Source organism: Mobula hypostoma, chromosome 8 (assembly GCF_963921235.1).
Source record: "Mobula hypostoma chromosome 8, sMobHyp1.1, whole genome shotgun sequence".
Taxonomy (NCBI): domain Eukaryota; kingdom Metazoa; phylum Chordata; class Chondrichthyes; order Myliobatiformes; family Myliobatidae; genus Mobula; species Mobula hypostoma.
In genome coordinates, this window is record NC_086104.1 from 157,210,581 (window position 1) to 157,237,163 (window position 26,583).

At 43.3% G+C, this 26,583-nt stretch overlaps 1 protein-coding gene across 1 annotated transcript in view; it reads left to right on the forward strand.

Annotated features, from left to right (window-relative positions):
* LOC134351230 (pyroglutamylated RF-amide peptide receptor) overlaps positions 1 to 26,583 on the forward strand; it is a 65,281-nt gene that overhangs the window by 9,652 nt on the left and 29,046 nt on the right. Inside the window, exons 2-4 of the mRNA XM_063057335.1 lie at positions 13,227 to 13,385; positions 20,992 to 21,053; positions 23,248 to 23,480. Of these exons, the coding sequence (XP_062913405.1) occupies positions 13,227 to 13,385; positions 20,992 to 21,053; positions 23,248 to 23,480 (454 nt within the window). The remainder of the gene's footprint in view (positions 1 to 13,226; positions 13,386 to 20,991; positions 21,054 to 23,247; positions 23,481 to 26,583) is intronic.

Genomic DNA, 26,583 nt, shown 5'->3' on the forward strand with positions numbered 1-26,583 from the left:
TTTTGTATACCTCGATCACATATTCCATCAACCTTCTATGTTCTTGGGAATAAGGTTGTAACCTATTCAACCTTTCCCTATAACTCCTGTCCTCAAGTCCCGACAACATTCCTGTAAATTTTCTTTGCGCTCTTTCAACCTTGTTTACATCTTTCCTGTAGGTAGGTGACCAAAATGGGCAGACCTCAGTATGTGCAGCTTCAGATCTGTGTGTCAGACATGGCTATAGGCAGCACCGGGGCCCCACAGAGGACTGTATTGGCTCCCTTCCTGTTTACCCTGTATACTTCGGACTTTAGGTACAACACTGAATCATGTCAAGAGGATTCGAGTACAGGAGCAGGGAGGTACTACTGCTGTTGTACGAGGCCTTGGTGAGACCACACCTGGAGTATTGTGTGCAGTTTTGGTCCCCTAATCTGAGGAAAGACATTCTTGCCATAGAGGGAGTACAAAGAAGGTTCACCAGTTTGATTCCTGGGATGGCAGAATTTTCATATGATGAAAGATTGGATCGATTAGGCTTATACTCTCTGGAATTTAGAAGATTGAGGGGGGATCTGATTGAAACGTATACATTCTAAAGGGATCGGACAGGCTAGATGCAGGAAGATTGTTCCCGATGTTGGAGAAGTCCAGAATGAGGGGTCACAGTTTGAGGATAAAGGGGAAGCCTTTTAGGACCGAGATGAGGAAAAACTTCTTCATACAGAGAATGGTGAATCTGTGGAATTCTCTGCCACAGGAAACAGTTGAGGCCAGTTCATTGGCTATATTTAAGAGGGAGTTAGATATGGCCCTTGTGGCTAAAGGGATCAGGGGGTATGGAGAGAAGGCTGGTACAGGGTTCTGAGTTGGATGATTGGCCATGATCGTACTGAATGGCGGTGCAGGCTCGAAGGGCTGAATGGCCTACTCCTGCACCTATTTTCTATGTTTCTATGTCATTTGCAGAAATTCTCTGATGACTCAGCAATAGTTGGGTATAAAGGAAGGACGGGAGGATGAATATCGGGCTCTGGTGGAGGACTTTGTCAAATGGTGCAAGCTGAGTTATCTGCAACACAACATCAGTAAGACAAAGGAGATGGTGATGGACTTTAGGAAGAGCTAAGCCTGCACTGCTCCCTGTTACTATTGATGGCGAGGACGTGGATGTGGTGAGGACCTACAGGTACCTGGCGGTGCACCTGGATGACAGACTTGAGTGGAACATCAACACAGAGGCTTTGTACAAGAAGGGCCAGAGTCACCTCTACTTCCTGAAGAGGCTGAGGGCCGTTGGAGTATGCAGGCCTCTCCCTCACACGTTCTACCAGTCTGTTGTCACCAGTATAATCTTCTATGCGATGGTGTGCTGGGGCAATGGCATCAACATGGGTGATGCCAACAGGTTCAATAAACTGATTGGAAAGGCTGGCTCTGTTGTAGGAGTCAAACTGGACATACTGGAGGCGATGGCAGAACAAAGGAAAATCCTGGCAATTCTGGACAATGTTTCCCACCCTCTGCATGTCACCTTGGCTGAACAGAGGAGCAGTTTTAGTAACAGACTAGGACAACTGAATTACTCCAAAGAGCGCTATATGAGGTCATTCTTACCCTAGGCTGTTAGGCTCTATAATGAGTCAACCTATAGCTAAGGAAGTAATGACCCCCTCCTGTTAGACTGTTTGTGGTAACTTATTTATTCTTTCTGCTTCTCTTCTAATATTTATATCTGTGTACTTGTAATGCTACTGTGACACTGCAATTTTCTCTGGGATCAATAAAGTATCTATCTATCTACCTCCATTCTAGTCCTCCTGGTTTTACCACATACAAGCCCAATGTGTCTTTCTGGTTGTATTCCACTATTACGAATGTCATTCACACAGAACTTGTTTTTTCCTGTAGTATAAATCCTTAGTTGGATACCTGCAGGTTTCAGTTCATTATCTTTAAAATTCCATTCAAACACATTTTATGGAATATCTGAAACAGTTGCACCAGTGTCTAATTCCATTTTAATTAATTTGCTGTCCATTTATGCTGTAGGCCATATTGCTTATCTTTTGTTAGATTTTACATTATAAACCTCAAGGCTATACAGGTTTGTGTCACTGTCGTCATTATCAGATTTTTCATCAACAGCATGCAGATTAATGCTGTTTTTGAAACTGTAAATTGACTTTCTATCTTTTTCTCTCCCCTCTGCAGTCCATTTATTTTTGTCTGTCTGACATGCTCTTTGTGTGTCTTACATTGTTGCATTTTCTGCAATTTCACTTTTAAACCTGCATTAGTCTGGTGTATGTGAGCCCCTGCCACACTGGTAACACAATTTGTTCGGCCAGGCCGGTTTACGTTTAGAAGTTGCGTTTTTGTTTAAGTTCACTTTCATTCCTGACTGCAACTCAATTGCACCTCTGGTTGTGGTTTCTATTGATACAGTGATTTCAACTGCTCTTTTAAATGTTGAGTTGTGCTTCAGTTAGGAGCTATTTTTGAATGTTTTCTTGTAAGATTCCACAAACTAAACAATCTCTCAAGCCCATCACTGAATTGACAATGCTCAGACAATCTCTTCCTTTTGATTCTGCTTATGAAACTAAAGTGTTCTGCATTCAACAATGGTACAGTTCTAAATGTCCTGCATTACTTTCACAATATCAGCAAAGCTCATTTCAGTTGGTTTAGTTGGAGCAGTTAAACTTCTAAGCACTTCTTGTATGATTTTCCACCCAATGCACTCAGCAAAATTTCCATTCATTTCTCATTGGCTATTTCACTTGTTTCAAAATACTGCTCAAATCTCTCAGTATACAATATAGTTATCTCTTGTGCAATCGAATGCATCTATCTTTTCCTATTTAGCTCGCCATTTTTACATTTTAAAAATTTATAATTATTATCACCCAGTACTTACTGTTTATGAACCCCTGAATTTGACCATTTTCTGCCTTTTTAAAAAATTGACCATCTTCTCCTCTTCCAAAGACAGCACGCCATGGATTTAAAAAAAAACGTCTTGCTGCACTTCAACAGGTAGGTAGTCATCTCGGTTCCTTTTAAAGATGCCTCATTATCACTGGTATGTTTGGTAAGTCCAAACTTTTGGTACTGATGTGGACCATGATCTCTGGTTGCTCACTCTCCCACTTGGGCTGAATGCTGTGGGCTCAATCCATGTTTGTTGCTGTAGATTCAGATCTGCCATCTGATGCACATTAGCACTAGAGGTGAAAGTGGCTTCAATTTCCTCGCAGCAGAAGGTGAATTCTGACTATGTCACCTTTACTCATTTTTATTGTTGGTGTCAGACATTCTGGTGGCCAGAAGGAACTACAGTCTACAAATCAGTGGATCTGGATGAATCAAGGACAGTGGAAGTAGACAAACCAATTGTCCATGTGCTTGAAGGAGATGGAGATGGACATTTTGTGAGATTTTGTCCTTGCAGTCCCTCCCATTTTGTGTACTCTGAAATGATTCTTGCTCTGGGGTAATCTAATCAGAACAATTGAATGTGGGCACAAGGAGAGTCAGGTAATGACCTGCTAAACCTGAGACCATTCTCAAATAAGTAACCGTTTATTATACAAAGTGGCAGGCTAGCAGGAGAAGTAATCTGTAATCTTATTAGAGTCAGCATCTGAGTCACCTGATTTAACTGGTTTGAACCAGTCAGAATCGAAAAGATCAAAGGCAAATGGTGGAGGGCAAAGACTATAAATCAATGTTCATTGTTGTCCTGACTATAGCCAATAAGAAACTGACTGAAGTAGGTCAGGTCACCTTGAGCCAATGGAATGGAGATACATCATTTGAACTGATAAGGAACACTATAAGAGTCAGGAGCTCCAAGTACATCACAGTGATCACTTTCCAGAGCCCAACAGTTGTGGATGAGGACGATCCCACTGACACATGGAGTTTGGGATCACGAGGAACTCCTAGCCAGTGAAGACTCCTTTCCTGGGTAATAGACCATAGACCACAGAAAGACATAGCAACAGAATTAGGCCATCTGGGCCATCGAGTCTGCTCCACCATTCAGTCATGGCTAATCCTTTTTTTCTATCTCCTCCTCAACCCCTGTTCCCAGCCTTCTCCTCATAACCTTTGATGCCATGTCCAATCAAGAACCTATCAATCTCTGCCTTAAATACACCCAATTACCTGGCCTCCACAGCTGCATGTGGCAACAAATTCCACAAATTCACCACCCTTTGGCTAAAGAAATTTCTCCGCATCTCTGTTTTGAAACGACACCCCTCTATCCTGAGGCTGTGCCCTCTTGTCCTGGACTCTCCCACCATGGGAAATATCCTTTCCGCATCTACTCTGTCTAGGCCTTTCAACATTCGAAAGGTTTCAATGAGATCCCCTCTCATCCTTCTGAATTCCAGCGACTACAGACCCAGAGCCATCAAATGTTCTTCGTATGATAACCCTTTCATTCCTGGAATCAACCTTGTGAACCTCCTCTGGACCCTCTCCAATGACAGCATATCTTTTCTAAGATAAGGGGCCCAAAACTGTTCACAATACTCAAGGTGAGGCCTCGCCAGTGCCTTATAAAGTTTCAGCATCACATCCTTGCTCTTGTATTCTAGACCTCTTGAAATGAATGCTAACATGGCATTTGCCTTCCTCACCACCGACTCAACCTGCAAGTTAACCTTTAGGGTGTTCTGCACAAGGACTCCCAGGTCCCTCCGATTCCCGTATTTTCTCCCCATTTAGAAAATAGTCTGCACAACGCTACCTCTTTCAGAACCGTAGGGTGCAGTTCCTCTGGTCTGGGTGATTTAAGTACCTTTAGGTCTTTCAGCTTTTTGAGCACCTTCTCTCTTGTAACAGTAACTGCACCCACTTCTCTTCCTTCACACACTACCGAAGTTCACGACCGTGCATTTTGCAACATTGCATTTCATTTGCCACTTTCTCGCCCATTCTCCTAATCTGTCTAAGTCTTTCTGCATCCTACCTGTTTCCTCAACACTACGTGTCCCTCCACCAATCTTCACATCATCTGCAAACTTGGCAACAAAGCCATTTATTCCATCATCTAAATTATTTATATACAGCATAGAAAAAAGTGGTCCCAACACTGACCCCTGCGGAACACCACTAGTCACTGGTAGCCAACTAGAAAAGGATCTTTTTATTCCCACTGGCTGCCTCCTACCAATCAGCCATTGCTCTAACCATGCCAGTAACTTTCCTGTAATACCATGGGGAGGAGAAGATGGAGGCGTGACACAGCGCCCGCAGCCGCTCCGGAATGATATCGGTATTTGTTAAGTAGGTATCGTACACAATCCTGATTTGATGGAGACAGACTTGAGAAGCATGGAGGACCATCTGGAGAAACTTCTGAAATGCCCACTTCGCTGCCGCTGCTACTGTGCGATCAAGAATCTCCGGAGAGGAAGGCCCCAAAATCCTTGGCTTTGCCTATTGCTTGGCGGCTGGGGTCAGGGTCGAAGCACTTGGCAGAGATGGTGCTCGTTGCTCGGTGTCAGAGGGCTGGTTGGAGGCTCGAAGTTTTCGGACGGACTCGAGAGTCAGCTGTGGTCGGGTGCTTCCAGGATGCTGCATCGGCAAGTTTGCAGCGCTGGAGGTTCATGGCAGGGAGAGAGTTTCTCTTCCTTCTACCGTCTGCGTGAGATGACGGGACTTCAAAGAGACTTTGAGACTTTTTTTTACCGTGCCCATGATCTGTTCTTTATCAAATTACGGTATTGCTTTGCACTGTTGTAACTATATGTTATAATTATGTGGTTTTTGTCAGTTTTTCATTCTTGGTTTGTCTTGTGTTTCTGTGATATCATACTGGAGGAACATTGTATCATTTCTTAATGCATGCATTACTAAATGACAATAAAAGAGGACTGCATGTCCTCATAATCTAATCTAATCTTTACTTGGTAAACAGCCTCATGTGTGGCACCTTGTCAAAGGCCTTCTCAAAGTCCAAATATGCAACATGTTGCATCCCCTTTATCTATTCTACTTGTAATCTCCTCAAAGAATTCCAACAGGTTCATCAGGCAGGATTTTCCCTGAAGGAAACCACACTGACTTTGTACTATCTTGTCCTGTGTCACCAAGTACTCCATCACCTCATCCTTAACAATTGACTCTAACATCTTCCCAACTACTGAGGTCAGGCTACCTGGTTTATAATTTCCTTTCTGCTGCCTTCCTCCTTTCTTAAAGAGTGGAGTGACATATGCAATTTTCCAGTCCTCTGGCACCATGCCAGAGTCCAATAATATTTGAAAGATCATTTCTAATGCTACCACAGTCTCTACTGCTACCTCTTTAAGAACTGTAGGGTGCAGTTCCTCTGGTCCGGGTGACTTATGTACCTTTAGGTCTTTCAGCTTTTTGAGCACCTTCTCCCTTGTAACAGTAACTGCACCCACTTCTCTTCCTTCACACACTACAACATCAGGCGTACTGCTCGTGTCCTCCACAGTGAAGCCTGATGCAAAATACTCATTTAGTTCATCTGTCATGTCCTTGTTCCTCGTTATTATTTTTCCTGCCACTCTAACTAGCGGTAATACCTTTCCTCTTCATTGACTCTTCATGGAGATCAAGGAATTCTAGTGAGTGCACACATGTAGTTCGTTTGTGAACCCACGTGCTCTTTACTTGAGACAATAGTGGTTACTTGTTGGTAAATACAGACTCTCCCTGTGGCTCTCTGATTATTATTACTAAAGGCTAGATCTTTACCACAATTTTCCTACAGGTATACAGTACTTCACTGTCACATACTTTCACCCCTGGATGTCAGTGTGAAGTTAGACCTCTTTTGTTAACGCAAGAGATTCTGCACATGCTGGAAATCCATAGCAACACACAGCAAAGTGAATTAATAAAGTGCTGGAGGAGGCAGCTTCTGTGGAGGGGAATGAACAGTTGCCATTTTGGGCCAGGACCCTTCATCTGGACTGGAAAGGACGGGAGCAGAAGTCAGAATGAGAAGGTGGGGGAGGGAGAGAGGAGAGACCAGATGAGGTGGAAGGTAGGTGGGTGGATGAAGTAAAAAGCTGCAAAGGGATAGGTGAAGAATTTAAAGAGGTGACGAAGAAGGAAGCTGATAGGAGAAGCCGGTGGACCATGGAAGAAAGGGAAGGAGGGGCACCTTTTCATTCTGCATCTCGCCTCCTTCCTTTTTAGTCCTGAAGCGCCGAAAGCATCGACTGTTTATTCATTTCCATGGATGTTGCCTGACCTGCTGAGTTCCTCTGGCATTTTTTCTGTGTTGCTTTGGGTTTTCTAGCATCTGCAGAATCTCTTGTGTTTACCAGAGAGAGGAGATAGGCAGGTGAGGAGAAGAGAAAGGGTGGGGTGGAGGGGAACCCGAAGGGGGAATGGAAAAAGAGAGAAGGGGGAGGAGAAAAGACCAGAATTTTGAGAAATCAATGTTTGTTCTAGATGTTCTGGAGAGGTGAATGCTTATTTGTCCCAGTGGAAATGTCAATGTTGTAACTCTAGAGAGATGTTCTAAGAGAATCTCTGAGTCTCTTTTTCTGGCCATCATGTGACTGGTTGTCCTCAGTCCATAAGTGCATCAGACACAGGAGCAGAATCAGGCCGTTTGACCCATCGAGTCTGCTGTCCCATTCCATCATGGCTGAGTTATTATCCCTCTCAACCCCATCTTAATAATTGATGTACTTTGAACTTTGAACTTTGAAGTCAAAGTCAGGTTTATTGTCATCTGCACAAGTACATACATTTATGCACAGGTGCAATGAAAATTTTACTTGTAGCGGCATCACAGGCACAGAGCATCAGGTAAGCAGTATGCTCAGGAAAAACGCAGAAGGCTAGTGGTGTTCTGGCATCAGCACCTGCCTTTGAGGCGCGTGGTCCTGAGTTCAAATCCAGCTGGGTCTTAAACATTTTCCAGCCATACTGGGTTGAGTGTCAAGTTAGCAACTTGGCTTTGTAAAAAAAATAGTCAAGTACTACAGAAATGGCAAAAATGCCCCCTCGCATGCCACAAGGTGTGAAAAAGAACAACAAGAAAAACATAAATTATATGCAATTTTTACAAGAGGGAACAGAAATAGAACAAAAAAGAGTTAATTTTAGAGCAAAGTGATCAAATTGGACATAGTGGTGCTAAACTGCAGTGATTCAGGTTGCCCTGATTGTTGTGTATTTAATATCTCAGTTATAATTGAGTAATCTTGCATATATAAAGGTTGATTAAGCACTCTTATTCATTTAAATAATTCATTCTGGTTTACATATATAAATATGTGAATTGCATACATTATCACGCTTAAAGTAAAATTGACCTAAGACTCATGTCCCTTGGCTTTCTTGTTTTCCATTGAATTAGTTTAATGTTCTGAAGTTACAAAACATAATATCGGTTGGTTCAAGAACCAAATGGTTGAAGGGAAGTAGCTGTTCCTGAACCTGCTGGTGTGGGACTCCAGGCTTCTGTACCTCCTGCCCGATGGTGGCAGCAACAAGATGGTATGGCCTGGATGGAGGGAGTCCTTGGTGATGGATGTTGCCTTCCTGAAGATGCTATTGACGGTGAGGAGGGAGGTGTTAGTGATGGATTGGGCTCTCTGCAGCTTCTTACATTTTTGGACATTCTAATTGCCATAAAAGACAGTGTTGCAGATCACAAAAGGTTGTTTGGTTCTGTGTATGACGTTCTTGGCGCAGGTTCAAATGGTTCAATATAATATCAGAGAACATATACAATATACATGTGGGCACGTGGCCAAGTGGTTGAGGCATTGGACTAGCGATCTGAAGGTCGTGAGTTCGAGCCCCAGCCGAGGCAACGTGTTGTGTCCTTGACCAAGGCACTTAACCACACATTGCTCTGCGACGACACTGGTGCCAAGCTGTATGGGCCCTAATGCCCTTCCCGTGGACAACATTGGTGTCATGGAGAGGGGAGACTTACAGCATGGGCAACTGCCAGTCTTCCATACAACCTTGCCCAGGCCTGCGCCCTGGAGAGTGAAGACTTTCCAGGCGCAGATCCATGGTCTCCCAAGACTAACGGATGCCTTATATACAATATACAACCTAAACTTCATACTCTTCACAGACATCCACAAAACAGGAACCCCACAGAATGAATGACAGAATCAGTGAAGCCCCGAAGCTTCTCTTCCCCGCCCCCGACTCACACCATCAGACACCAATGACCATCCGACCTGCCACCGTACAAGCAAAAGCAAAAGCCCTCTAAAGAGACATTGACCTAGAGTCCATCTAAACTACAGTGCATCACCCAGCACCTCAGTATCTCAGACAGGCTCTCTCTCACCAGCGAGGGAGAGAGGGGTCGGTCCTGCAGCCACAAGAGCGGAGAGCAGTAACTAGTTGTTCCCATGGTACGATCTTCCTCATCGCTTCTCTGAGCCCCACCATCTCGAGAACTGACAAGCACTCACTCTCCATCGAGACAGAGAGATATAGGGGGAATCGCTGAAATAGGGGGGCCGCCTTCTGACAGCAGACACACTGCCTGTTGTCTCCCGTGATGTTTCAGTTTTGTGGAATTGGGTTGTTCATGGGGCCACTCCTCAAGGGTGAGCGTCTTCCAGGCTGCTCCTGGAGACAGTGAAGCGCCAGGCCACACAGTCGGTCCGAAAGCACACCGCTTGTAAAGAACCACAGTTTGAACTGTAGATCTGTTTCCAGTTTGGATAAGAATGTGTCACGACGTGCACTGGCAAATGACTGAAACCAGGTCTGGAGGAACAACAAACTTCCCATGTTGGGACTGAAACAAGAGTTTGCTCCTGAGAAATCCAAACAATCTTCCTTGGCTCGATCAAGCAACCCCGCAAGATGAATCATTCTCGAAACGCACACAAGGACCCCACAAAAAACGCTAATTAGGAGTCCACTTTAAATAATCACTGTAGGCTGAAACCCCGTGCCAGTCAAAATAAACTTGACACGGTTAACCAGAAAGCACAAGAGCTTAACAGCTCAAGATAAGACGACAATTAACAAATACAGTATGAACCAGCTCAGTAACAGCTTAATGATGATGATAAGAAACAATAACAACTAACAGCTACTTGGAGAAGCATGGACCAATAAAAATATTCAGTGCTGACTTGTAAAGGGAAGATCATGTATGCCTGATGTAAACTGCCTTTTCCAAAAGCTCTCTTCTTGAAAGTGCTATAGGGCTATTAAAACAAAAACTTAACGCCTTCTTAGAAATTTCTTCTCTCAGGCAATTAATCTGATCAACCATTCTAGTTAGCCCCGCAAACACCCCTCTATCTAATACCTCAATCACTGCACTATGTGAAAATCCCAGGAGATCAGCAGTTTCTGAGCTATTCAAACCACCCCAATAGCCATTCCACTGTCAGAATCACTTACGTTACATTTCTTCCCCATTCTGATGTTTGGTCTGAACAACTGAACCTCTTGACCATGTCTGCCTGCTTTTATGCATTGGATTGTTGCCACGTGATTGGCTGATTAGATATATTTGCATTAATGAGCAGGTGTACAGGTGTACCGAACAAATGAGGGTACATTTACATGTATTACAACTTGGTTGTGGTGTGTTGGTCATACAACAAAAACACATTCATCAATTATAAAGTATAAATAATTACATAGAAATAAAGTTGGAGGTTAAAGTACGGATATCGGAATCAGAATCTGGTTTAAGATCATCAAGTCAAGTCAAGTTTATTGTCATTTAACTATATGCATGTATACCGTCAAACAAGTCAAAGTTTCTCTGGATCAGGGTGTAAAGCACAGTGGTACACGTAACACGCATGTAACCCGCATGTAAGAATAAAATCTACAAATAAATTATGCATAAGTATGCATAAATAAACAAAGTGCATAAATTAAATATTATTGGCATATGTCATGAAATTTGTTTCATGACAGCAGTACAATGCAATGCATAATAAAACTATAAATTACAAAATAAATATATTTTAAAAATTAAATTAAACAAGTAGTACAGAGGAAAAAAACGAGGCAATATACAGGGACTCATTTTCCATTCAGAAATCTGATGGCTGTGGGGAGGAAACTGTTCCCACATTGAGCGTGGTATTGAGGCTCCTGTATCTCCGCGCCCCCCCCCGTCCCATGACATGGAATAAAATGTGCATAAATACATAAATACCAGCAATTTACACTCTAAGTTGCAAATAATCAGTGTCCAAGAACTGATCCTTGGGGCACTTCACTAGTTATATTATTGCAGATGAAAGAGATAGGTTTATAGCAGCTCTCTATTGCTTTGTGATAGGCACTGTCCATTTCACAGTAACACACTTCTCCCAGTCATACTGTGACACAGGAGACAGCAGATGCTGGAAATCTGGAGCACCACCCAAAGGAGATGGAGCAACTCAAAGGTTCCTCTGAGGCTTCATGAAGAATTGCCTGAATAGTTTCCTGTTACCTTGAACGCAAGTTTTTTATTGTGCCAATTTGATATACTGGAAATCAATTTCAGCATTTTGAATTTCATCCTTCAAAACCTTGAAGGCTTGAAAGATGAATAAGTTCTAAACATTAATGTAAAATGAGTACTTCTGGCCTTCGTAAATAAAGGAAAGTAGGCAAATCAGGAGCTTCAGATAGACTATTATACAACAGCAGTTCTACATACGTGAAATGTTCTGCCTAATTCTAAGTTTTAGAAGGATGTGAAACTTCCGGAGAGAGTAAAAGAGAGTTATATTGGGAAATTTCCATGTTTGAAGCTTAAATTGGTGAAGTTGAGTTTGATCAGAGAAGATAATGCCAAGGAGAGTTATTTATTTATTTATCTATCTATCTATCTATTTATTTATTTATTTATTTATTTATCTATCTATTTATCTATCTATCTATCTATCTATTTATTTATTTATTTATCTATTTATTTATTTATTTATCTATTTATTTATTTATCTATTTTAGGGATACAGGACAGAGTAGGCCCTTCAAACCATGTCGCCCTAGCGACCCCCAACAAACCCTACTACCCCTAACCTAATCACGTGACAATTTACAATGAATAATTAACCTACCGGGCACGTCTTTGGGCCGTGGGACAAAGGGGGAAAATGCATGCATTCCACGGTGAGGCTGTACAAGCTCCTTACAGAAGCTGCTGGAATTGAACTCCAAACTCTGGAAATCCCCGAGTTGTAATAGCGAAGTGCCAACTGATAATTGAAGATTTTAATTGTGGACATAGCACACCTCAGCCCGGTACAGGGCCTTCAGGTCCCAGTGTCTTACAGACTTTTTAACCTACTCTAAGATGAATCTAATCCGTCCCTCCTACATAACCCTCCATTTTTCTATCATCCACGTGTTTCCTTAATGTCCCTAATGTATCCACAGTCTGCCTTGTTATGGCCGAGCACCTTATTGACTGCTTTTTCCCTGTAGCTGTTACACTTTGTTGTTTATTCTGAATTTATTTTTACTTAGAGATGTAACTCGGTAACAGATCCTTCTGGCCCAGTGAGCCTGCACCGCCTAATTACACCCATGTGACCAAATAACCTATTAACCCTTATGTCTTTGAATTGTGGGAGGAAACCTGAGCATCCTGAGGAAACCCACGTGGTCAAGGAGAAAACATACGAACTTCTTACACATGTAAGCTTTGTACTCTCAAAATTTCACTTCCGAGTCCCAGTCAATCACTCAGTATAACAACCTTATCTTTCTTGCAAGGGTCTGTGAACTCTCTACGGATTTGTTCCTCTATAATACTGCAAGTTATTGTCGGCCTGCGCTGTTCTCTTTTGAAAACTAATCCCATCTGCCTGTATATGGTCTATATCCCTCCAGTCCCCGGCTGTTCATGTGCCTAACTACATCTCATTCTGTTTTTTTTCATCTGCTTTCACCGTCTTCCCTGGAAGCATATTTCAGGATGTTCAGCCCTGCTCTGAAATTCCCAATGGAACTTCTCTCCGGCTCTGGTTTCCTGTCATCATCCAACATGATGGACAAACACCACATTATTGGTTTATACACATAAAACATAACTTGGACAGGGACATAGATAAGGGAGGTTAAGAGGGCTGAAGGTTGGAATGGGAGCAGCTTGGGTGCGAACTTTGGTCAGCACTGACCAGTTGGGCCAAAGGGCCTGTTCCTGTGCAGTATGACTCTATGAAACTGATTAAAAATGAACAAAATTCATTGAATTGTGCTGGCCAATTGAAAAGATCTGACTTTGTTGGCAGGTGAGTTCCTGTGCAAGATGGTGTCATTTGTCCAAACCATGGCTGTCTCCACGGGGATTCTGACCATGGTGTGCATCGCAGTAGAGCGCTTCCAGGGCGTCCTTTACCCGCTGCGGCCCCGAAGCACCAGTGCATCCTTGCAGGGAAAGAAGCTGATAGGTATGTGTTACTGAAGTACTGGACAACGAGGAGATCATCCCTGACACCTCTGGTCAACCAGAAATGGAGTAAAAGCATCACATCAACCACAGTTAAATTTTGAGGCTCTGGGATTCATGAAAGAGTTAGAGGGTTTCATAGTTGAACTTCTATAGATGCACAGTGGGGTGCATCCTGACTGTTTGCATCATGGCCTAGTATGGAAACACCAATGCCCAGGAATGGAGAAGTCTAGAGAAAGTAGTGGATAAGCCCCGTCTGTCACAGCAAAGCCCTCCTCACAACTGAGCACATTTACATGGAGTGCTGCCACAAGAAAGCAGCACCCACCACCAAAATCTCCCACCATCCAGACCACTCTCTCTCCTCGTTGTGGCCATCAGGCAGGTGGTACACACCACCAGGTTCAGGAACAGTTATTACCCCTCAACCATCAGGTCCCACACCACCAGGTTCAGGAACAGTTATTACCCCTTAACCATCAGGTCCCACACCACCAGGTTCAGGAACAGTTATTACCTCTCAACCATCAGGTCCCACACTACCAGGTTCAGGAACAGTTATTACCCCTCAACCATCAGGTCCCACACCACCAGGTTCAGGAACAGTTATTACCCTACAACCATCAGGTCTCACACCACCAGGTTCAGGAACAGTTACTACCCCTCGACCATCAGGTCCCACACCACCAGATTCAGGAACAGTTATTACCCTACAGCCATCAGGTCCCACACCACCAGGTTCAGGAACAGTTATTACCCCTTAACCATCAGGTCCCACACTACCAGGTTCAGGAACAGTTATTACCCCTCAACCATCAGGTCCCACACCACCAGGTTCAGGAACAGTTATTACCCCTCAACCATCAGGTCCCACACCACCAGGTTCAGGAACAGTTACTACCCCTCAACCATCAGGTCCCACACCACCAGATTCAGGAACAGTTATTACCCTACAGCCATCAGATCCCACACCACCAGGTTCAGGAACAGTTATCACCCCTCAACCATCAGATCCCACACCAACAGGTTCAGGAACAGTTATCACCCCTCAACCATCAGGTCCCACACCACCAGGTTCAGGAACAGTTACTACCCTACAACCATCAGGCTCCTGAGCCAGTGTGGATAACTTCAATCAAAATTATTATAAACTGATTCTATGACCTTACAGACTCACTTTCAAAGACTCTTTACAGCCCATGTTCTCAGTATTAATTATTTGCTCAGTTTACCTTCTTTTGCAGATTGATTGCTTGTCAGCTTCGTCTCTTTACGTATAGTTTTTTTTGGAAATCCTTTGTATTTCCTTTTTCTCCCTGTATGTGCCTGCAAAGAAATGAATCCTCAGGTAGTATACTGAAAAGTTCAAAGTAAAATTTATTATCAAAGTACATACATGCCACCACAAACCGAGATTCCTATTCCTGCGGGCATACTCAGCAGTTCTGTAGAACAGCAACTGTAAGCAGGATAAATGAACAGCAAACTGTGCAAATGAAAATACAAATGAATAGCAATAAATAGCAAGATAAAGAGTCCTTAAAGTGAGATAATTGGTTGTGGGAACACCAGAAATAGAATGAGTGTAGTTATCCTCTTTTGTACAAGAGCCTGATGGTCGAGCGGTAGTAACTGTTCTTGAAGCTGGAAGTGTGAGTCTTTGTGGGTGAAGCTAAGAAACTGCAAGGGTAAAAAATCATTATGGGAATCATATATAGGCCTGCAAATAATAGCCAAGATGTGGGGTTGAGATCGCAAAGGGAGCTGGAAAAGGCATGTAACAAAGGTAATGACTCAATTGCAATGGGGGACTTCAATATGCAAAGGGACTGGGGGAATCAGGTTGATGCTGGTTCGCATGATAGCCTACAAGATAGCTTTTTAGAGCAGCTTGTACTTCAGCCTACTTGGGGAAAGACTTTATTAGATTGGATGTTGTGTAATAACCCAGATCTTATTAGGGAGCTTAATGTAAAGGAACCCTTAGGAGACAGTGATCATAATATGATTGAATTCATACTGCACATTGAGAGGGAGAAGCATAACTCACATGTATCAGTATCACAATGGATTAAAGGGAATTACAGAGGCATGAGAGAAGAGCTTGCCCAGGTGGATTGAAGGAGATAGTGGTAGGAATGATGGCAGAGCAGACATGGTTGAAATTCCTGAGAATAGTTCACAAGGCGCACGGTAGATATGTCCCACAGAAGAAGAAGCTTTCAGGTGGCAGAGGTGGGCAACCATGGCAGACAAGAGAAGCTAAGAACTGGATAAAAGCCAAGGAAAGGCATGTAAGGTAGCAGAAGTGAGTGGGAAGTTGGATGATTGGGAAGGTTTTGAAATCGACAAAAGGCAAATAACAAAGCTATAAGAAGAGAAAAGGTGAAATATGAGGGCAAACTAGCCAATAATATAAAGCAGGATACTAAAAGTTTTTCTCAGTTATATAAAGTGTAAAATGGAGGTGATGCTGGCGAGGTATTAATGAGGGCAAAGAAATGGCAGATTAACTTAATGGGTTCAGTCTTCACTATGGAAGACACTAGCAGTGTGCCAGTGGTCTGGAGCAACTTAGCAGGTCGGGCAGCATCCATGGAAACGGATACTGCCTGACCTACTGAGTTCCTCCAGTGTGTTGTGAGTGTTGCTTTGACCCCAACGTCTGCAGAGTATTTTGTGTGCCAGTGGTCTGTGAGTGTCAGGGAGCAGTAGTGAGTGCCATTGCTATTACAAAGGGAAAAGTGCTAGGCAAACTCAAACGTCTTAAGATGGACTATATCGCAGAGTCCTGAGAGAGGTTGCTGAGGAGATAACAGATGCATTGGTCATGATCTTTCAAGAATCACTTGATTCTGACATGATCCTGGAGGTCTGGAAGGCTGCACATGCCATTCCACTCTTTAACAAGGGAGGAAGACAAAAAAAAAATGATAGGCCAGTTAGCCTGACCTCAGTGGTTGGGAAATTGTTGGAGTCCATTATTAAGGATGAAGTTTCGGGGTACTTGGAGACTAATGATAAAATAAGTCAAAGTCAGCATGGTTTCTGTGAAGGGAAATCTTGCATGACAAATCTGTTATAGTTCTTTGAGGAAAAAACAAGCAAGTTCGACAAAGGAGAGGCAGTGGATGTCATTTGCTTGGATTTCCAGAAAGCATTTGATAAGGTGCCACACATGAGGCTGCTTAGAAACCATAGAAAACCATAGCAAAACTACAGCACAGAAACAGGCCTTTTGGCCCTTCTTGGCTGTGCCGAACCATTTTCTGCCTAGTCCCACTGACCTGCACACGGACCATGTCCCTCCATACCCCTCCCATCCATGTATCTGTCCAGTTTATTCTTAAATGTTAAAAAAGAACCCACATTTACCACCTCATCTGGCAGCTCTTTCCACACTCCCACCTCTCTCTGTGTGAAGAAGCCCCCCCTAATGTTCCCTTTAAACTTTTCCCCCCTCACCCTTAACCCATGTTCTCTGGTTTTTTTCTCCCCTTGCCTCAGTAGAAAAAGCCTGCTTGCATTCACTCTATCTATACCCATCATAATTTTATATACCTCTATCAAATCTCCCCTCATTCTTCTATGCTCCAGGGAATAAAGTCCTAAACTATTCAATCTTTCTCTGTAACTGAGTTTCTCAAGTCCTGGCAACATCCTTGTAAACCTTCTTTGCACTCTTTCAACCTTATTAATATCCTTCCTGTAATTTGGTGACCAAAACTGAACACAATACTCCAGATTCGGCCTCACCAATGTCTTATACAACCTCATCATAACATTCCAACTGTTATACTCCATACTTTGATTAATAAAGGCCAATGTACCAAAAGCTCTCTATTTACCTGTGACGCCACTTTTAGGGAATTTTGTATCTGTATTCCCAGATCCCTCTGTTCCACTGCACTCCTCAGTGCCTTACCATTAACCCTGTATGTTCTACCTTGGTTTGTCCTTCCAACGTGCAATACCTCACACTTGTCTGTATTAAACTCCATCTGCCATTTTTCAGCCCATTTTTCCAGCTGGTCCAAATCCCTCTGCAAGCTTTGGAAACCTTCCTCACTGTCCATTACACCTCCAGTCTTTGTATCATCAGCAAATTTGCTGATCCATCTTGCTTAACAAGATAAAATCCTACAGTGTTATAGGAAAGTATCGGCATGGATAAAAGAATGGCTGACAGGCAGAAGGCAGTGAGTGGGAATAAAAGAAGCTTTTTCTGGTTGGCTGCCAGTGACTAGTGGTGTTTCTCAGGAGTCAGTATTGGGACCGTTACTTTTCACATCATTTGTTAATGATTTGGATAATGAAATTGATGGCTTTGTGACAAAGTTTGCAGATCATAGGAAGATAAGTGGAGGGGTAGGCAGAACTGAGGAAGCAATGTGATTGCAGCAGGATTTAGGTAAATTGGAAAAATGGGCAAAAAAGTGGCAAATGGAATACGGTGTTGGGAAATGAATGATAATGCATTTTGGTAAAAGGAACAATAGTGTGGGCTATTATCTAAATAGGGAGAAGGTTCAAACATTAGAGGAGCAGAGGGACTTAAGAGTCCATGTGCAAGATTCCCAGAAGGTTAATTTATTGGTTGAGTCTGTGATAAAGAAGGCAAATGCAATGTTGTTATTTATTTCAAAGAGAATAGAATATAAAAGCAAGGAGATAATGCTGAGGCTTTATAAGACTCTAGTCAGGCCACACTTGGAATATTGTCAACAGTTTTGGGCCCTGTATCTCAGAAAGGATGTGTTATCTTTGGAGGGAGTCCAGAGGAGGTTCATGAGGATGATTCAGGGAATGAAGGGGTTAACAAATGAAGCGCATTTGGCAGCTTTAGGCCTGTACTCACTGGAATTTAGAAGAATGTGGGGGAATCTTATTGAAACCTACTGAATGTTGAAAGGACTAGATAGGGTGGATGTGGAGAGGGTGTTTCCTGTGGTGGGGGTATCCAGAACTAGAGGGCACAGCCTCAAGATTGAGGGATGACCTTTTAGAACAGAGTTAAAGCGGATTTTTTTAGCCAGAGAGCAGTAAATCTGTAGAATACGCTGCCACAGAGCACAATGGAGGCCAGGTCCGTGGGTATATTTAAGACGGAAGTTGATTATTTCCTGATCAGTCAGGGCATCAAAGGCTATGGCAGGAAGGCAGGTGTGTGGGATTGAGTGGGATCCAGGATCAGCCATGATGGAATGGCAGAGCAGACTCGATGGACTGAATGGCCTATTTAGCTCCTATGTCTTATGGTCTTATGATTATGGAGCCCTGAGGCACTTGGGCACTTGTACCTTCTACCTGATGGCAGCAGCAGGAAAAGAGCATGGCCTGAGTGGTGAGGATCTTTGACGATGGATCCTGCTTTTCTATGGCAAAGTTTTATGTAGATGTGCTCAGTGGTTGGGGGGCTTTACCCGTGATGTAGCATCCTCCAAGAGGACCACAACCTTGTCGTGGGGTTTGGAGGCTTGCATACCTCAATGACCTGGAGAACTATGCTGGCTGGATTCAGATCTTTATGCTTTGGCTCTTGGTAGGGTCACCCATGCCAGTTAGGTCAAAGGGTAAAGAGGTCCACCAGACCTTAGTTAGGCCAGACTAAGAGAGGTCCACCAGACCTCCAAGTTTGGGGGATTCAGGTCAGGGCCACCAACCCTGAATATTCATAAAAAATTCTCACGGGAACAGCAATGAAGAACCCTTCTATATCTGTGTGTGTGACTTATGGCGCCTATAAAAAGTATTCACCCCCCCCTTGGAAGTTTTCATGTTGTATTGTTTTACAAACAAAAGAAAACCTGTAGGTACTAGAAATCCAAGCAACACGCACAAAATGCCGGAGGAACTCAGCAGGCCAGGCAGCGTCAATGGAAAAGAGCACAGTCGATGTTTTGGGCTGAGACCCTTCCTCAGGATTGGAGAAAGGTAGATGAGGAGTGAGAGTTAGAGAGTGAAGGGGGAGGGGTGAAGTAAGGAGCTGGGAAGTTGATTGGTGAAAGAGATACAGGCTGCAGAAGGGGGAGTCTAACAGAAGGCCATGGAAGAAAGGAAACGGGGCGGAGCACCAGAGAGTGCAGGAAAAGAAATAAGCTGAGAGAGGGAAAGGGGGATGGGTAATGGTGAAGGAAGGGGATGGTCATTACCAGAAGTTTGAGAAATTGACGTTCATTCCATCAGGTTGGTGGCTACCCAGATGGAATATAAGGTGTTGTTCCTCCAACTTGCATGTGAGTGTAGAGGAGGCCATGGACTGACATGTTGGAATGGGAATGGAAGTGGAATTGAAATGGTGGCCACAGGGAGATCCTGTTTTTCCTGGCAGATGGAGCATAGGTGCTCAACTCAGCGGTCTCCCAATCTATGTTGGGTCTCACCAACATACAGGAGGCCACACCGAGAGACCGGATACAGTCGATGACCCCCCCCAACAGACTCACAGGTGAAGCGTTGCTTCACCTGGAAGGACTGTTTAGGGACCTGAATGGTCATGAGGGATTTGGTTAAAAAGTAAACAGTATAACACTAATGGCTCTTTATGTGATGAGACCTGGGTGGTGGCAGGGAGTTCAGTCGTCTCACAGCCTGGTGAAAGAAGCTGTTTCCCCTCCTAACGTCCTAATGTTACGGTACCTCCTGCCTGATGGTAGGAACTTACAGGCAGAGGCGGATTTAAACCAATCAGTGAAAGCTGGCGTGGTAACACATTACGTAGAACGTAGAACATGCCATTCGGCTAACAGTGTTGTGCTGAACTAGCTAAAAGGTAAACCAAAAACATTCAAACACTAATCCCTCCTACCTGTACCCCGACCATATCCCTCCATCTTCCTTACAGTCATGATGCCTATTCAAATGTCTCTTAAAAGCTTCTAATGTATTTGTCTCTACCACTATTCCAGGCAGCCACCACTCTCTGAGTAAAAAATTACCCCTCAGATCCCCTTTGAACCTACCCCCTCTCAACCTCAATGCATGTCCTTTGGTATTAGAAATTTCAATGCTGGGAAACAGATATTCCCCATCTACACTAGCTATGCCTCTCATGAACTTATAAAACGCCATCAGATCTCCCCTCAGCCTCCAATGCCCCAGAGAAAACCCAAGTTTGTCCAGCCTCTCAAGAAAGCACATGCCCTCTAAACTAGGCAGCATCCTGGTAAACCTCTTCTGCACCCTCTCCAAAGCCTCAAATTCCTTCTTATAGTGGGGGGAGGGGGCGACTAGAACTGTACGCTATACTCCAGACATGGCCCGATCAGAGTTTTATAAAGTTGCCACATAACCACTTGATTTTAAACTTGACGCTAAACATTATGTTGTGATGCTGCCCCAATACATGTGATTTGCTCCGAAGTCTCATGGAGACAGCTGCACACTGAGAGCAAAGTAGATCCAGTCTGTGATCTACACTATGTCACCCGTCATTGCCATAATGAGACGTTCCTCACTTGTTTTACCTGGTAGAGCAGATTTGACGGGCCAAATGGCCTAACTCTGCTCCTATGTCTTATGGTCTTATGATCTTTGAGGCTTTTCACTGTGGAAGCCGCCTTTAAAATGCATCGCTGTCTGATTGGCTGTTTTCTGGTTTACAGTAGCGGTCTGGCTGTCCGCGATGGCTATCGCTTCACCGCTGTGGTATGCACAGAAGATTGAGGTACAACCAGCTTCTTCTCTACCCTCGCAGCGCACTATTCCAATAATACAAGCTGAAAGCTAATTGGAACAGCACTCCAATAATAAGCACTTATGAAACTTGCTGCCTATTACCTTCACATGAGCAGTGTGTTCAACCCTGTGCTGTTTCTTGCCTCACATGCCCGTGAAAGGTCTAGTTTGGGGGTTCCCAACCCTTTTTATGCCATGGACCCCTACCATTAACTGGGGGGTTGGTGGGCCCCAGGTTGGGAAGCCCCTGGCCTAGATAGAGTGTATGTGGAGAGGATGTTTTCAATAGTGAGGGAGTCTAGGATCAGGGAGTACAGTTTCAGTATAGATGGCTGTCCCTTTAGAACAGGGGTGAGGAGAAATTTCTATATCCTGAAGGTGATGAATCTGTAAGAATTGATTGCCATGGGTGGCTGTGAAAGCCAAGTCATTAGGTATATTTAAAGCCGATGTTGATAGTTTCTTGATAAGTCAAAGGTTAGGGGAGAAGGCAGGAGTTACAGGGTTAAGAGAGCTAATAAATCAGCCATGATGGAATGGTGGAGCAGGCTCGATGGGTTGAATGGCCTAATTCTGTTCCTATCTCTTATAGTCTTATGGTCTTCGTATATGGGTGAAGCTCCTCTCCACTTTGAAGGGTATCAGATTCAGTAGCAGAACATGATCATTCTTGTTTGTTTAAATAATTAATTAGTGGTTATATGTAAAAATACATTAAATGCATACATCTTCACGCTACCATGTGATACATGCGCACCTTGCTTAAAGTAAACGTAAAGTTCGACCCGCACTTTTGGATTCCCATGCCTTCCTTCGAATTAGTTTAATGTTTTGAAGTTACAAATCATAACACAAGACATGCCCGCTTCTCATTGCTACCATCAGGGAGGAGCCTGAAATCACACACTCAACGATTTAGGAACAGCTTCTTCCCCCTCTGCTATCTGATTTCTGAATAGACATTGACCCCTCACTGCTTTTTCCTCCCTTTTTGCAATACTTACTGGTTTAACTTTACGATGTAATTTACAGTTCTTTATTTTTATTTTTAAAGTACTGCGGCTGCGTAACAGATTTCACAGGACACATGTAAAATCCTGGAGGAACTCAGCAGGTCAGGCAGCATCTATGGAAAAAAGTACAATTGACGTTTCAGGCTGGGCTTACGCCGGCCATATCAACCCCGGTTCTGATTCAGATTCGGATTCAAGTTTATTGATCCCATGTACATTGAAGCATGCAATGGCCGAGCCGTTTATTTTAACATCCAATACAACCTATGGGTATGCAAGGGCAGCCCGCAAGTGTTGGCTCACATTCCACCATTAACATTCCCGCAATTCAGCAGAACAGCACAAGCAGCAGCAACAGCAAAGCAAACCGTAGTCCCTCCCTCACCGCGTGTTTGATATGATGAATCATGTTGTGTTGCGATGTACAACACAATTCTGTTTACTTTTCCTCCATTCTACTTCTTGTAAATACTTCATTGCAATTCTTCCATTTCCACATCATCGGTCTTGAGATATCATCTTTACTGTTATACAACTATTGAACAATCTCCTACTATGATAAAATGGACTCCTAACCTCGCAGACTATATTATTATGTCTTGCACGTTGCTGTCTGCACGGACTGTGCCTTCTCTGTAACTGTACCACAGGGCTTCCTCCAGGTGCTCACAGTTTTTAATTTACAGAGATAGTGCAGAACAGGCCCTTCCAACCCTTCGAGCTGCGACGCCAACCAATCCCCTGATTCTAATCCCAATCTAATCACGCTACAATTTACAATGACCAATTGGCCTAACAACCGGTACGTCTTTGGACTGTGGGTGGAAACCCACGTGGCCACGAGGAGAACATGCAAACTCCTTACGGCCAGCGGTAGGAATGTGGCATTTCTTCCCACTTTCCAAAGACGTTCTGCGAGTAGGTTAACTTGTCATACGCATGTAATTAGGTAGAATGGTGGGTCAGGTTTGAGGGGCTGAATGGCTTCCTCCTTATGTTCTTAAGTTTACCTTCCTCCTGCAGGCCCCACATTTAAGAACTGTCAGTGCCTCTCGACACAACGCCGGACTGTCCCCCACATATACTCCTGCCCGCTACTTGTGTGTGGACGAACGGGATCAGGTGACTTCCTTGTTGGCCGTCTGACATTGCTGTGTGATTGTCGCGCAGGTACAGCACGATTTCCTCTTCGAGGTGCACTACACCTGCTGTCAGGAGATCTGGCACCAGCCACAGCAAAGGAGGGCCTACACCACTGTCATCCTGATTCTGGTGTTCCTTGTCCCACTGCTCACGCTGGCCGGCATCTACGGAAAGGTGGCACATGAGTTGTGGTTCAAGCATCGTGTTTACGACTCCGTCTTTCAAGCCCTGTCTGGAGCTGAGATGAGCAAGCGAACAAGGTAAATTTCAGGAAATTAATTGTGACTGCAAACTCCTTCATGTTTACCAGCTGCATCTCTGCGCTGTCTGTCAGGATCAATATTTTCTTGGAAGTATTATTGACTGAAAGTGAGAGTATCTTGTGTTTAAGTTTAATTTGGCTTGAGATGGGATGATGATCCTGGAGACTATCTTTTATTTATTTCCCTCCAGAGGAAATACTGTATATCACAAATCCTGGTTATGCAACTACTGACACCAGGCAGACAATCTGTGAGGATTTTGCTTCCTGAGTACTTTTGGGTGTATTTTATGGATTTTGGGCTGCTGATGATGAAAATAACCACAAAGTTACCCTATCACGCACTTTTTAAAAAAATCACCTATATTTGTTATTTCAATTTCTTTATTCAAGTCAATTAAAATGTTGCCCATGATGTAAGCTGAAAGGTTTTCTATCTTGTCGAGGCACGCTTTGGCAGGGCAGGTTTTAGAGAGGCTAGAAAAGTATCACATACACACTATTCTATGTATTGTGTTTACATGTATATCGATTGGCAATCATGTTGACGTGCAGGCTCCATGTACATAACAGATTGTGTGTACTCATTACAATTAAAGTAATTGTATTTTCAGGAGTATTTGTGATAGCAAAATCTTTCTCCAAATTCCTATAGTCACATAGTCTGAAATTATTATTTGTTTTCAGCTTTATGTAGTCTATTACAAACACTAAAAATTTCTGAGGAAGCAAGACGGTTGAAAAAGATTTTCTTTCCTGTGTATTGGCTAGGGTCACAAGTCTTAGACCATAGGATATAGGAGCAGAATAAGGCCATTTGGCCCATCGAGTCTGCTCCGCCATTTCATCATGTTTCATCATGGCTGGTCCAATTTTCCTGTCAGCCCCAATCTCTGTCCTTCGCCCAGTATCCCTTCATGCCCTGACCAATCAAGAACCTATCATCCTTTACTTTAAATATACATAAAGATTTGCTCTCAACAGCTGCCTGTTGCAAAAAATCCCACAGATTCACCACTCTCTAGCTAAAGAAATTCCTCCTTGTCTACATTCCAAAAGAACGCCCCTCTATTCTGAGGCAGTGTCCTCTGGTATTACACTCCCCCATCATAGGAAACATCCTCTTGTCACGTACCTTGTGACGAGTTAAAGAACCAGCAGAAATGGAGAACACTTTAGAGTCCCGTATTACTATTCACTAATATTATTTATTAGTAACTATGCAATACAGTAATATAAATACAGATATATCAAACAGGTTGGCAATGATAATATATATATGTAAGTGTGGAAATATAAAAACTAAGCTTCTTCAAGCCTTGGGGTAAATGGATACAGTCTTACAGTGATGAATAAAGTTCAGTTCAGTTCATGGTATTGAGTTGAGTAGTGATGGAGAGAGAGAGGTATTTGGTTCTTCAGGTGACCTGATGCCGTCAATCTTCCTGTTGTCCTCCGAAATTTCCAAGTTAGCCAAACTTGACCAACTTAAGAGCACGGTCTTCGAGTGATAGTCTACCAACTCAGGCGAGGGTTAGACACACTAATAGACTCCACAGGGTCGCTCTTTCACACACTAATAATCACAGATCGATACCTGATAATGGATCCACAGCCCCACACTCGTGGGCACCTAAACGGGATAGTGAGAACTTCACCACACCCTGCCTGTCCCATGTCCTGTGAAATAAGCAATTATGCTGATTTAAATACTGTTGTGCTGAACACCAGCTGTCCATCAAGTAGCTCCTTCCTTCTCTCTCTGTAGGAACTTAGAAGCTGCCAGTGTTCTTGCAGAAGTGTAAACACGCTGCAGAGAAACCATAACACCATCTCCAAGCAGACTTCGCCTCTCTCTCTCTTAATAACCAGGTGTCTGTTTTGGACACCTCTCTCTCTCTCCCTCTCTCTTTTAAAAGCACAGTTCATAGGGATAATTCAGGTCCCATCACACTCCCTTCCTTTTAGAAAAAAAATGTGACGAAGTCAAAACTTTTAGTTTAACTGTAGATTACAAATTTTAAAACAATACATGTATAATCATCAGATAACAGGGCAAAAACGTATACAATTTCTAACTTAATGTCTGGATAAACAATCAGCTATAATGTTGTCAGTACCTTTTACATGTTTTATTTTCAGGTCACATTCTTGCAATATCAGACTCCAGTTTAATAACCTTCTATTCTTATCCTTCATCTTAGTTAGAAACACTAACGGGTTGTGATCTGTGTAAATCATAAGTGGTCTCTGGGCAGGCCAGACATAGACTTCAAAATGTTGTAAAGCCAGAATAAGTGATAGCAACTCCTTTTCAACAGTAGAATAATTTTCATGATGCACATTAAATTTCTTTGAGAAATAAGCTACTGGGTGTTCAATATCATCCATATCTTTCTGTAACAATACTGCCCCAGCAGCTTCGTCACTAGCGTCTGTTGCTATAGAGAATGGCTTGGAAAAATCAGGTGCTTTTAACACAGGATGATAACACAGAATGGTTTTCAGGCGTTCAAATGCCTCCTGGCAAAGATCACTCCACACAATTCTTTCACTCTTCCCTAGGAGTTTCATTAGGGGGAGAGCAATATCTGCAAAGTTCTTACGAAACTTTTGGTAATACCCCACCATTCCAAAAAACCTTCTTAATGCTTTCTTGCCGGTCGGAACAGGAACCTCAGCAATAGCTGGAACATTGGCCTGTACAGGAGCCAGTTGGCCCTGGCCTACTACATAGCCCAGATATGTAACTGTGGCATGGCTAAATTCACTCTTATCGAGGTTCACAGTAAGATTGGCCTTGGACAGCCTTTCAAACAGTTTTTCTACTGCTGCAATATGCTCTTCCCACGTGTCACTCCATACAACCAAATCATCAATATAAGCCCCTGTGTTTTCTAACCCTCTAATCACAGAATTGATCATTCTTTGAAATGTCCCTGGGGTATTTTTCATCCGGAAGAGTAAAATATTATATTCGTACAGTCCAGATGGTGTCACAAATGTAGATATTTTTTGGCCCTCTCTGTTAAAGGAACACACCAATATTCTTTTAACAGGTCAATCTTTGCAAGGTATTTAGCTTTCCCCACTCTATCAAT